The 13,855-nt window shown below is 41.7% G+C and overlaps 1 protein-coding gene across 1 annotated transcript; it reads right to left on the reverse strand.

The window, feature by feature from the left end:
* Positions 1–1,067: 1,067 nt before the first annotated feature.
* On the reverse strand, positions 1,068–2,635 carry LOC108318964 (pentatricopeptide repeat-containing protein At5g47360). The gene is made up of 2 exons (XM_052867109.1): positions 2,529–2,635; positions 1,068–2,229 (listed from the first exon to the last, which is right to left on the reverse strand). Exons 1-2 carry the CDS (start codon positions 2,633–2,635, stop codon positions 1,068–1,070), a joined length of 1,269 nt encoding a protein of 422 aa, XP_052723069.1.
* Between the last annotated feature and the right edge of the window lie 11,220 nt (positions 2,636–13,855).

Raw genomic sequence — 13,855 nt, forward strand, 5'->3', positions numbered from 1 at the left:
TTAATGCCGGACGCCGATCGATCACCCTGAGAACGAGCGCGAACGTTCGCTACCTAAAAATACACGACCGAACGCTATTTTGGCTGACCACTATTTTGTCGAGCACTATTCAGACGAACGCTCGTTCTGCAGAATTATGCAGAAACGCAGCAGATTTCCAGATTCACCATTTTCATCCCCCCCTTTCCCAGTTTTTCATCAAAAACAGTATAATTCAACAATCAAAAGACATAGATCTAGCTCCCCTTACCTCTTTCTCCAGCAAAGGGTGTGCAATAAATAATTAGAATTCATAACTGAGTTTGCAAAATATAAACCAGAAATTTTATGATGGCCTTCACTTCAACAAAATGTTTCGCTGGCTATATTCATCATCTTTAAATTCGAATTACAAGTTAATTGTCTTGTCTTTGTGTTGACTTAGAACGCTAATGGGGTAAGCGGTTCTAGTCTAATTAGCCAGCTTATCTCAATTTTATTATTCCAATAGTTCACTTCTCACTTTTCCCACTATCTTATTGTTACCGAATCTTAGTAATTACTTTATTTTAAATCAGTTAAATCTATGATCACTAGTTAAAATTTGCAATTCAATTATTAAGTTCATTTAGTTTGCTTGCAAAACCCCTTAAACTCAATTACTGATGACTACCTCTTTGTGTAAGATGAGAGGCCAAGCCTTCCATGCAGAGAACAAGTGTTGGACTGATCAAACAGAGTGACGAATGCAACGAAAATAAGGATGGATGGATGAACGAATTCAGTGACTATGGTGCGGTGTGTGATGCGAACTGGATTAAGAAAGCATTTTGTATGAGGAAAATGGGCTTGCCAACTTATCGATATTAAAAGGAATCTACAGGAGAATGGGTTTAGCATTCACAGATAAAGACAAGCATATTGTTTCTCAAGAATACACTGTCTCCTATAAGGGGAAGAAATGAACAAAGTACCAGCAGACTACATCACAGAAACCAATTCTTACTGTTGCTGTTATACAATGCAAACTTATGATATGACCAAGCAGAGAACAATGGACGTGACCTCCTTCATACGACCTTTTATCATCAAAGTCCCGCACGAATGCCAGTTAAATGATTCACAAGATCTTTTTCTCCAGATTCTATTAGGACATCGATTGCACCCTCTTTGTATGGAGATTGCAGCGGAACTGATTTTTTAAGCATTATCTTGGCTAGCTTTGTGGCCTCGGTCAGGTGGCTTCTTTGACAAAGGCCAAATAAAAGAATAGAATAAATATCAGAGTCAATGGCAGACAAACATCCCTTGTTCTCAATTGCTTCAAGCAAGTAGAATCCATCCAATACCCGGTCCTTCATACAAAGCTCCTTTAGCAAAAGGCTAGATGCCAAAGTATCAGGTCTGGCATCACCAGAAAGCATTTCCATGAAGAGCTTCATTGCTTCGTCCAGCTTTTTAATCCTTATCAATGAAATCACAAGTGAACTGCAACAATCACCATAAGAAACACCATGTTCCACCACAAACTTATCAATCAACTTGTAAGCTTCTACTACACGACCCTCAACACAAAGGCTATCAACCAAAGTAAAAACAGTAACATGATTTGCATGGCACCCCGAAGCTTTCATTCTATCCAGAATATCCAATGCTTTCGTCCACTGACCTCTCTTACAGAAACTTTGAATCACAGATGTATAACTAACAACATTTGGACGGCAATCCCTACCTTTCTCCATTTCATCCAACAACTCCAATGCCATTTCCATAGATCCAAACCTACACAAGCCATTTAAAATGGCTGATAAAAGGACCAAATTGGTTGAACATCTATGTACTCTCATAACCTTAAGCAAAGAATAAGCATGCTCTGGGCGACCCACATCACATAATCCCTCCACTATTGCCATGTACGTAATAAGATCAGGGTAAAGACCGTTCAAACTCATCTCCCCGATCAACTTCTCAACCGTTTCAATGTCGTCATTCTTGCAACATAGCCTAATAACCACATTATACATCACAGTGTCAGCACCGATGTTGAAACTCTGCTCCATCTTCCTCAACACCCACAATGCCACGTCAGCTAGTTGGGCTTCTTTGCACAGTTTCAGAACCTCCCTGAACATGTTGACATTGATTAAACACCCTTCGGCCTCATAAGACAGAACGAGATCACGAATAATTTGGGGATTTTGCTGAATCCCAAACAACTTGCAAGCTTTGCTGTACGTGTAAGCACTGTGCCTGTAGCCAGATTGAAATCCAGCCCAAACGAAAAATCTGACGCCCAATAGAGGTTGCTTGGGATGACAGGAATTGAGGACTTCAATGACACATTGAGAATCGAGTTTAGGCTTAACCTTGGACAATGAGTTCTCAACACTGCCATTGTTTTGGTGGAGATGGGTAGAGTTTTGAGTGCGTCGCAACGCGAGAAAAGCCGAAACTTTACATATTGGGGCAAAGGGTTAGTGGACGAGAAAGAAAAAGGAAGAACGACGAAGGTTGCGTGAAACAGAAAAGGGTCTAATTGATTTGATTACCAGTGCCTGTGTATGTGAGGACGAGACTCCATCAGCCAAGAAATGAGTTGAGTTGGTTCCTTCCTCCTTCTCACACCGCTTCCAAATCCAATGGTTTTTTCAAACATCCTCGGGAAAAAAAAATCAAAAGATACTAAATATTTATTGTTTAGTTTGACAAAAATCTATAACTTTTTATTTATGGAAACAATTTAAAGTTTGATAAAGTATATATTATTTAGATAGTTTTTAGAAACTTTAATTTAAAAAATATAATTAGATTTTAGTTGTAACATCCCAAAAACAGTAAACATCATATAGTAGAATTAATTACATTTAATGATAAACCAAATCAGTCTTAATTAAACAGGAGTACGGTTTTGGCCGAACGGCCTTACATAGCTTCCTAAGTTGAATTGAACCATACGAGAGACAATTCAAGACCGAACGGTTTACAAAATCAACACCGAACGATCATTTAAAACTTAAAGACAAAAGGCGAACGAACGGCCACCTAACCAAAATAAACAACTACAAGCCGAACGTCCTATTGTTCAGTCTTCACCTCGACTTCTACTAAGTTCTCTTCCTCCAAGTATTGCTCTTCCAACGCCTCTTCCAGCAGTGCGTCTCCTCCTGCTCACATCCACACGGATGATCATTGCGAAGACAAGGACGAAACGTACAAACGAGACAACACAAGGAAATACATAGGGTAAGCTTATGTAATTTAATTCAAGTAATAACATACATTTTCACATGCAAGCACAGTCAAATATATATATCAAATCAACAATTCAATCAAAGCCTTGATACTAGACCGACTGTTCGGACTATATGAATTCCGTGTAGCTACGACGTTCGTGCACCCGGGTGATGTAGTAACTGGAACTCTCATCAGCTGCCACCCGAGGTTAGTCCGTTCCGTCCAAAGTACTCCTAAGGACTAGGACCTCCTATCGTTCCCACACATGACGTACCCCCTCTACATGAGGACGAGTACTCACGGAACATCAGGATGAATCGTCAGCCAAGCTTTGTCCACATTCATACTTACAAATTCTAACTTTCATCCAAGAGTCGTTCCCTAGAACGCTCGTTCAAAGTCCACAAACGTTTATTCACCTCATATATTGTTCTTCAATTATAATCTTTCAATTTAATACCATTTTCGTCATTCCTTTCAAATGCACAAAATAACGAACGTTCAGCCCTCTTCATAACGAGGACGAACGTGAGGAGCGAGACCGAGAAATTTCCCGTTCCAAAACAGAATAAAACCGACTGTAATAACACCGCATATGACGAACGTCATTTACCACTTGAGTTAGTTGAATGAACTGACTCTCGGAAGTTCAGATCAATACTCAAAGAATATTTTAAATACAAAGGCTCTAGGTTGGATCCAATGGATATAGGCCCCTCAAGAAAATTAAAGAACCATACTTAGAATAATTCAATTACAGAAACCGACTGCCGGTCAATGACCAAACACGGTAAAAGGATTTATTGAATTTGGACGAACGCTATTTTATCAATATAGATTATATAAAAATCGAATACGAGCGCTTGGTGTAAGACCGAGCTGGAACGAGCGCTAGGTGTAAGACCGAGCACTAAATAGTACGAGCGCTTGGTATAAGACCGAGCACTACGAACGACTAAGGTATACCAAAAAATATATATATTACTCTATCAAGGGACGTTCGTATACAACTATGTTTGGCCGAACGCTCAAACATAGTATTTCAACACGAGGGCGCTCGTCCTATACTAGGATTCTCTCCAAATGAAAGAATCCCGTTTAAACTAGGTTTATTAGAAAAACCGAACAGTCAATGACCATTCGATAACGAACGTACTTTATCATAGTACAACCTCTTATACAAAATCATTTATTTCAAATCAGTTTTTCTCAACTTATACTTTCATAACTTCCGAACTTTATAAAATTTCTATCACGATCAACATTCATATCTCATACTTCACATATCAAACATGTTTCATATATTTCATGCATCATAACCTAACTCAGCCATATATCATTTCAACTCATCAAGTAAACGAACGTTCAATTAATCAAACCATAATAATCATCATGCATCAACATCATCAAATTAACGAACGTCAGCAGTTCTACAACACACAGTTCAAATTAAATTAAATAAGCTTCCCTTACCTCTTAAAGTGAACGCACACTCTCATATATGTGCTAGGGTTCTTCTTCTAACAGAGGTCTCAATGTTCTACAACACTCTTCTACAAACTATAACCAACATAGACCAGACAATTACTCAGAATGATAGATTCAACTCATGCAACCAAAAATCTGGGTTTGCATGTTACAGAGAAAGGCACGAATGGAGAAAGGATGAACTTACCAGTTGAGAATCTTAAACTGATCGGTTCAAACGATCGTCCTCTACGCCGGAAGTGTAGAACTGGTGCCTGAATGATGATCGAAGAAGAAGAATGGTGAGTTTTCTTAGAGAGAAGGTAGGGTTTCTAGAGAGAAGAAGGAGAAAATGAAAAGATCAGAGTTTTGGGAAGAATGTGCATGCAGAGTGAGTGAAACGGGAATTTCAGAAAATTAGAGTTTGCTTCTCTCGTTCAAACGAACGTTCGCTCACTCGTTGACACCTGCCTTCCACTATCTGATTTTCGAAACTTCACTGGTTGACACCTAGCGTCAGTGATCAGAGTTTTGGGTGGGTTTTAAAAGAATCTGAACAGGGTTTTGGGCGCATTAAATGAGATTGACAGGAGGGGTTTGGGTTAAATTTCCGAGGTCTGACATTAGTGGACCAGGAATTATAAACAATTATAGTTGACACTTATAAATATATACAATTTATTTGTATTATTTATTATTATTGTAATGATTTAGGATTATTTGGGATAATCCGTAGGAATGGTAGCAGAAGGGTATTTAAAGTTGAAAGGAGAAAGATGAAATGGGATAGGGAACGAGTGCGACAATGAAAATTGGGAGTGAAATAGATAGAGAATAGAAGACAACAGAAGAGACTAGATGGCGAAATCGAGATCAACCCTTGTCACTGCCTCTGCAAAGGTTCACCCTTCCAACGATCCTGAACTGGACTCGGACTCTTACGCCCTCGAGAAGTTCAGACTCTACGAAACCAGAGCGATAATTATCCATTCATTCATCACGCAATAATCTTTTACACAATCGATTAAGTTAACCTATTTTGAAATTGAAATCGCAATCGCAGAGGTTCTACCTGATCGGAAGTGATTGGAGCAAGAGGTTCTTCCGAGTGTTGAAAATCGATCGATCAGAGCCGTCGGATCTGAATATGAGCCAAGACCCCGTCCTGTATTCACCCCAGGAGATCAAGAGCTTGCTTCAGCGGATTGCTGAGGGTAACAGAGCCACTAGCGGCCTCACTTTCGTCGCTAAGGTTTTCGGAATTGCTGGTTAGTACCTCTCTCTCTCTCTTCTCTCTTTCTCTCTCATCATGTGTATATACATGTGTACTATATATATCTCAACCAATTTCTCTATCATTTCAAGGCTGCATCAAGTTTCTTGACTCTTACTACTTGATTCTCGTTACTAAACGTAGACAGATTGGTGCTATATGTGGCCATGCAATCTATAGAATCAAGGAGAGCCAATTGATAACCATTCCACATGTTTCAATCCAATCTGATTTAGCTCACTCTAAGACTGAGCTCAGGTAGATAATTGGCGAGGTCTTTTTAGCGTTCGGTCAGAGTTATCAAGAGTCAGTTCATATAATTGATTTACTTTGTAATGAACGTCCGGTTCATTCGTTCCTTGCTATATCTATTACATTCGGTTTCTCTCTCAAACCGACAGTAAACCTCTCGGTCTTATTCTGTTCTGGAACTAGAGACCTATCTGTTTCGTCTCTAGTGTTCGTCCTCGTTTTGAGTGAGGATTAACGTTCGGTATTTAGTGCCTTTTACAAACTTTTGGTCAAAGAGGAAATTGAAATAATGGATAATGAAAGATGAAACTAAAGTGATTGGTAATGAAAGATGGAATTGAGAATGATTAAGAATGAAATAAGAAGAGAATGTGATATGAATGAAATGATGTGAAGTTGAACGAGCGTTCCGGGGAGGAACGACTCTTGGATGAATATTTGAATTTGTAAAGTATGACTGTGGCAATGCTAAGCTGTTGATTCATCCTTAGGTTTAGGGTTTTGGGGTTTTGGGTTTAGGGTTTTGGGGTTGGGGTTTTTAGGGTTTAGGGTTGGGGGTTTTGGGGTTTCGGTTTTTCGGGTTTCGGGTTTCGGGTTTTCGAATTTTGGGTTTCGGGTTTGGTGTTTCAGGTTTGGGGTTTCGGGTTTGGGGTTTCGGGTTTGGGGTTTCGGGTTTCGGGTTTTCGGGTTTTGGGTTTCAGATTTCGGGTTTCGGGTTTAGGGTTGGGGGTTTAGGGTTTTCGGATTTAGGGTTGGGGGTTTTGGGGATTTAGGGTTGGGGGTTTAGGGTTTAGGGTTGGGGGTTGGGGGTTGGGGTTGGGGGTTTGGGGGTTGGGGGTTGGGGGTTTGGGGGTTGGGGGTTTGGGGTTTGGGGTTTAGGGTTTTTTTAGGGTTTAGGGTTTATTTAGGGTTTAGGGTTTGTTTAGGGTTTAGGGTGGTTTTAGGGTTTAGGGTTTGTGTAGGGTTGGTTTAGGGTTTCGGGTTTGGAGGTTTGGGGGTTTGGGGTTTAGGGTTTGACTTTTGGGGGTTTAAGGTGTAGGGTTTTTTAGGGTGTAGGGTTTAGGGGTTTAGGGTTTTGGGTTTTGGGTTTCGGGTTTCGGGGTTCGGGGTTCGGGGTTCAAGGTTCGAGGTTCGGGGTTCGGGGTTCGGGGTTCGGGGTTCGGGTTCGGGGGTTTGGGGTCGGGGGTCGAGGGTCGGGGGTGGGGGGTGGGGTGGTGGGGTGGTGGGGGGTTGGGGGTTTGGGGTTTGGGATTTTTGGTTTAGGGTTTTTAGGTTTTTAGGTGTTTAGGGTTTAGGGTTTAGTTTTTATGGTTTAGGGTTTTGGGTTTCGGGTTTTTTTAGGGTTTAGGGGTTAGGGTTTTGGGTTTAGGGTTTTTAGGGTTTAGGATTTAGGGTTTAGGGTTTTCCAGTTACCAGTCGCCCATTACATCTTGTTGGTTCATTTTCCTCCTTGTATAATGGACCTTTAATATTGGAATATCTTGGCGAGGTTCGTAACGTATGATGTTTTCCAATGTGATACAAAAACATATAAAATTGCCCTTTATTTATGCTAATGTTAGATCATAATTCTAACTTATTAATGAATCATTGGGGTTAAAGAAATATAGGGACTAATCTTGAGAGGTAACCTAAGATATATTCAAATTAATTGTAAAATACAGGTATACTACTATTGAAATTTTGTCATATTTTAACACTAATCAACTTTCGTTGTGTGTTCTTTTGTACTAACAATTTGCATTCAATTTTGTTTGGCTTTATTAAAGTAATGTTAAAACACTTTTTGTCCTTTCATAAGGAAAACAAGTTGCCAGTCATAATAACATCCAGTTTTTAATCATATGCATTTAGGCTGATGGCTATGTATTCTTTCTTGTTTGTTTCAGGTAAAGAACAAGAATATTGGGAGCAGGACAATATAAGAGAAGAGTATGATCCAGTAGCCTACAGGTTTGATAAGATTTCAGTCCTATCCGTAGTGATTACATGATTACAGTAGTCACTAGTGAACCTTGTAATTTAATTTATTACCATCAGTTTATTTGTGCAATATTCCTTTGATTGTTTCGGTGCCCTGATTCTCTTTTTAGTTCTTACGAAACTATAAACCATTGATATCTATATTTCTTATATTATAAGATATTCATTTTAGTCCTTACTATTTAAGAAACATCAGGTGTTCTGTAGTAGATGGTTGTCACCTCAAAATTATTAGTTACTGGAGATCAAAACCATAAAATAAAATTTGATGGAGATCAAAACCATTAAATTAGTATATTACAGATACAAGAAACATATTTAAGTCTGTTTTTTTTGTTTCCTTATCTTAGTCGGTTTCAATCTGTTAGTGCACTAGGGATTTTTGAAGCTGCTCTAGTACCTGATCTAATTAGTAATTATTAGAATAAATAGAAGTTTTAAGTTAAGTTATTTCTTGCATAAACTTATGATGTTTTCCAATGTGATACAAAAACATATAAAATTGGCCTTTATTTATGCTAATGCTAGATCATAATTCTATCTGATTAATGAATCATTCGGGTAAAGAAATATAGGGACTAGTCTTGAGAGGTAACCTACGATATATTCAAACTAAATGTAAAATACAGTTGCTGCTATACTATTGAAATTTTATCATGTATTCCAACACTGATCAACTTTCGCTGTGTGTTCTTTTCTATTAACAATCTCCATTCAATTTTGTTTGGCTTTATTAAATTAATGTTAAAACACTTTTTGTGCTTTTATCAGGAAAAAAAGTTATGATTACTTGTGTTTCGGTGTAGATGTTTTCCGGTGTGTTCTTGTTGCTCCTGGCTGTCTGGGACGCTTGCTCTTCTCCAATTGTTGTTGTTCATACTCTCCAAAGGAGGGGGAGGTACCTACAAAGATACTGCGACACTCAAGTCAGATGTGAGTTATGGAGCCTCAGCTCTCAAGAGAGTGATTACGATACTGCTCTGAAATATTATTTAGGGTCTCTAGAGCATAGAGAGAACGTAGAGGGAACGTACCTGGACCTTTGCCCTGTTATTGTATTTATAAGCAAAATAAAAATAACCACCTTACCTAAAAATGTGGTCAGTTACTTAACTGTTTAAAATATCTAAGATATTTTATGTAATAAATATAATATCTAAGATATTTTATGTAATAAATATAATATCTAAGATATTTTATGTAATAAATATCTTACTACATAACATGCCCCCCAAGTCCGAGTTAATCGTTCCGTGTTTCAGGGAGGCTGTATTCGCTGTATTAGAGAGCGTGTTTCAGGTTGTTGCTCATCTGTGGTCTGAACGTTTCAAACCAAGGATGACCGAGCGGTAGAGGCTGTATAGCCGAAGGTCATAGAAGCTAAATGCTTGAGGTCACGGACGGTAGAGGTCGAGTGGCATGTCAGGCCGAATGATTGAAGCCAAGCGGACGAACGTCATTGAGGCCGAATGGACAACATTAATGGCATCGAACGGCCGAATACTTGAGCGATCGTGGCCATGGATTGACGAGTGGTTGAAGCCAAGGGGACGACTACCTTTGAGGTCGAACGGCCGAATGCTTGAACGCTCGTGGCTATGTATGGTCGAGCGGTTCAAATCAACGTGCGAATACCTTTGAGGCCGAACCACCGATTGTTTGAACGCTTGTACACATGGATCGACGAGCGGTTGAAAGCAAAGGTCGAACACCTTTGAGGCCGAACGGCAGACTGCTTGAACACTCGTACACAGGGATTGTCGAGCGATTGAAACCAAAAGGAGGCCAAACGGTCGACTGCTTGAACGCTCGTACACAGGGATTGTCGAGTGGTTGAAACCAAAAGGAGGCCGAACGACCGACTGTTTGAATGCTCGTACACATGGGTTGTCCAGCGGTGGAAACCAAAAGGAGGCCGAACGGCCGACTGCTTGAACGCTCGTACACAGGGATTATCGAGCGGTTGAAACCAAGCTCGTACACAGGGATTGTCGAGCGGTTGAAACCAAAAGGAGGCCGAACGGCCGACTTCTTGAACGCTCGTACACAGGGATTGTCGAGCGGTTGATGTTCTGGGTGTTCTAGGGCGAACAACGACAAGAGGGGGTGTATCCCTTAGAACGCTCGTGGACATGGATTGTCGAGCGGTTGATGTTCTTGGTGTTCTAGGGCGAACAACGACCAGAGGGAGTGTATCCCTTAGAACGCTCGTGGACAAGGTTTGTGGAGCGGTTGATGTTCTGGGTGTTCTAGGGCAAACAACGACCAGAGGGAGTGTATCCCTTAGAACGCTCGTGGACATGGTTTGTCGAGCGGTTGATGTTCTGGGTGTTCTAGGGCGAACAACGACCAGAGGGAGTGTATCCCTCAGAACGCTCGTGGACATGGTTTGTCGAGCAGTTGATGTTCTGGGTGTTCTAGGGCGAACAACTACCAGAGGGAGTGTATCCTTTTTTCAATGCTCCTGGGTGTTCTAGGGCGAACATCTACCAGGTCTAGGAGTGTTTTCCCGGTTTTGAGTGCTTCAGCATGGACGAATCTCTGGTGTCCGCCTATGCATGTAAGATGTGCTTATCTGCGCTGTAGAATTAAAGAAAAAAGAGTAGCGAGACAAACCAAGGCATTTACAAGGTTTGGAAAATTTAACATAAAAAACAGATTATGTTGTAAGGCCGATCGGTTTAGATAGTAGAACACTCGGTTTTCGGTTGACCGTCTACTGTGACCTGCATAAGATATATATAAAATATATAGGTGAGATCGTTCGGTCGAGTTGTAAACTTGGCGGCCGAACTTCAGTTAGCCCAAATGCTGGACGCTCGAGGCCAAGCGTCAAAGAGATCGAATGGCCGAACGTCAGTGAGGCCGAGGTGCCGAACGTTAGGAGGCTGAACAAGAGTATGGTCGAATGCTGGAGCGCTCGTGTCGATGTATGGTCGAGCGGTAGAGGCCGAGCGACATGTGAGGTCGAACGTGAGGACTGTGCTCGACACATAGGTTGTCGAGTGGTCGAGTGGCACGTGAGGCCTAGCGCTAGAGACCGAATGTTAATGACGAGCTCAGTGCCGAACGCTCTAGGCTGAACGGTCGCGAGAACAAATGCTCGAACGTGTGAGACGCAATTGGCCGAACGCTCGAGGCAAAAGGTTGGAGGCCAAGCGGCCGAACGTCATTGAGGACGACTGCTGGACGCTTGATGCTGAAAATTATCGAACGACGGTGAGACCGAATGGCCGAACGATTGAGTGTTGTGAGACCATGCATGACCGAGCGCTAGAGACCGAACGTCAATCAGAAAGGCCGAACGGTCCAAGCCAAGTTGCCGAACGTCGATGAGACGGATGGTCGAACGGTTGAGTCCCAACGTCCGAACGTTATTGAGACTGGTGGCCGAATGGTTGAGGCCACGGATGGCCGAATGTTGGGGAGACTGGTGGCCGAATGGTTGAGGCCACGGATGGCCGAACGTTGGGGACCAAATGGAAAAACGGTTGAGGCCGAGTTGCCGAACGTCAGGGAGGCTCAATAACCGAGCAACATTGACGATGAAGAGCCGACAATGGAGTGCGGCTCATTCTTGATGGTCGACCAGGAAATGGTCGAATGGCAAGGAGATGGTCGACCTAGAAATTATCGAACGACAAACACATTCGGTCTTGTCGGTCATCTTAGATGGACGACCTTGGAGGGTGGCGCGTCTTTGATGGTCAACCTGGAAAATGTCAAACGACAATGAGGAAGGTTTTGCCGATCGGTCACGGTCAACACAGATTGACGACCTTGGAGCATCGTTGAGTCCATGTGTCGGACTTATCGGACGGTTCACAATGGATGGCGGCGGATTTCGGCAACACTGGCCGAGGCCCTACAGAGGAGAAATTGGATGAAACCTTCCATGACAGAAAAGGAACCATTTGCTCAGAGATTCACCAACGCTCGGTTGCCGATCATGTTGGTGATTGAGCCGTCGTGTCCGGAGTTTGACCTTTGGGGAATTGGAATTTGGACGATGTGGAGGCAGAATCCGAAGGGTGCGTGGACGTCGTGGGTGCTGCGGAAGATGCAGAGGATGATTCCTCCCCTGGTTTGGGAGGGACTAACGGCGCCTCAGTGACAGTGTTGCCTGGGGGCGCGACGGAGGCTGACAGACAGACCCGATTTGGGGGTTGTCTTTGGAACACGTTGGGTGTAGTTTTCAAAAAAGATGTTGCCATTGAATACGAAGAGTGAGAACCTGAGCTCAATTTGGGGATTTAGGTTTTCACTTTTTCCTGCGCTTTCTGAGAAACGATCATGGTTAAGTTTTACAGAGTTTTTCTCATTTTTCCACCATTCTTAAGGGAGGTGAATGATGAGGTTAAGCATGTTTTTGTGCCGGATCTGACCCGCAAAGGGGTGTGATTTCACTGGTGTGCTCACTGGCGCGATTTCGCAGAGGTGCTCGTGGTGGCGTCAATGGCTCGCGGAGGAGACTTCTGGCGGTGATGCGGCAGCTTCGTCTTGATGGAGTAGCTTTATCCGAAGAAATGATTCGTGGAGGCCGAGGCTCCTCTTGTGGCTTCTTTGGGATGGCCCTCGGCCCCACGGTGGGTGCCAAAATGTTTCGGTGTAGATGTTTTCCTGTTTGTTCTTGTTGCTCCTAGCTGTCTGGGACGCTTGCTCTTCTCTAATTGTTGTTGTTCATACTCTCCAAAGGAGGGGGAGGTACCTGCAAAGATACTCCGACGCTCAAGTCAGATGTGAGTTATGGAGCCTCAACTCTCAAGAGAGTGATTACGATACTGCTCTAAAATATTATTTAGGGTCTTTAGAGCATAGAGAGAACGTAGAGGGAACGTACCTGGACCTTTGGCCTATTACTGTATTTATAAGCAAAATAAAAATAACCACCTTACCTAAAAATGTGGTTAGTTACTTAACTATTTAAAATATCTAAGATATTTTATGTAATAAATATAATATCTAAGATATTTTATGTAATAAATATCTTACTACATAACAACTTGTAACATCCCAATTATATAATAACCAATATTATATAATAAAGACGTCAACATTCAAATATAGAGAACAGTCAGCATATGATGTGTAATTTAAGTGCAGAATTACAGTCATCCGAAAAAAAAGGAACGAAAATTTAAATTAACGGTTTAAATTATTGAACACTACAACAAGTGTTCGAATAGGAAAGTTCTTAGCAGACTAAACCGCAACCTCGGTATCCTCTAGCTCTTGCTCCAAGGGAATCTCCTCGACAACATCTGCTCCCATCCAAGTGGATGATCATCGCCAAAGGAACGAAAATTTAAACTTAACGGTTTAAATTATTGAACACTACAACAAGTGTTCGAATAGGAAAGTTCTTAGCAGACTAAACCGCAACCTCGGTATCCTCTCGACAACATCTACTCCCATCCAAGTGGATGATCATCGCCAAAGGAACGAAAATTTAAACTTAACGGTTTAAATTATTGAACACTACAACAAGTGTTCGAATAGGAAAGTTCTTAGCAGACTAAACCGCAATCTCGGTATCCTCTAGCTTTTGCTCAAAGGGAATCTCCTCGACAACATCTACTCCCATCCAAGTGGATGATCATCGCCAAAGGAACGAAAATTTAAACTTAACGGTTTAAATTATTGAACACTACAACAAGTGTTCGAATA

This window comes from Vigna angularis, chromosome 8 (genome assembly GCF_016808095.1).
Source record: "Vigna angularis cultivar LongXiaoDou No.4 chromosome 8, ASM1680809v1, whole genome shotgun sequence".
NCBI classification, from domain to species: domain Eukaryota; kingdom Viridiplantae; phylum Streptophyta; class Magnoliopsida; order Fabales; family Fabaceae; genus Vigna; species Vigna angularis.

Excerpts from the sequence above, each read along its gene's own strand:
- LOC108318964 (XM_052867109.1), bottom strand. The coding sequence starts at position 2,635 with ATGTTTGAAAAAACCATTGGATTTGGAAGCGGTGTGAGAAGGAGGAAG. Across the intron at positions 2,230-2,528 it reads CCTCACATACACAGGCACTG|GCACAGTGCTTACACGTACA; the intron begins GTAATCAAATCA and ends ATCTGGCTACAG.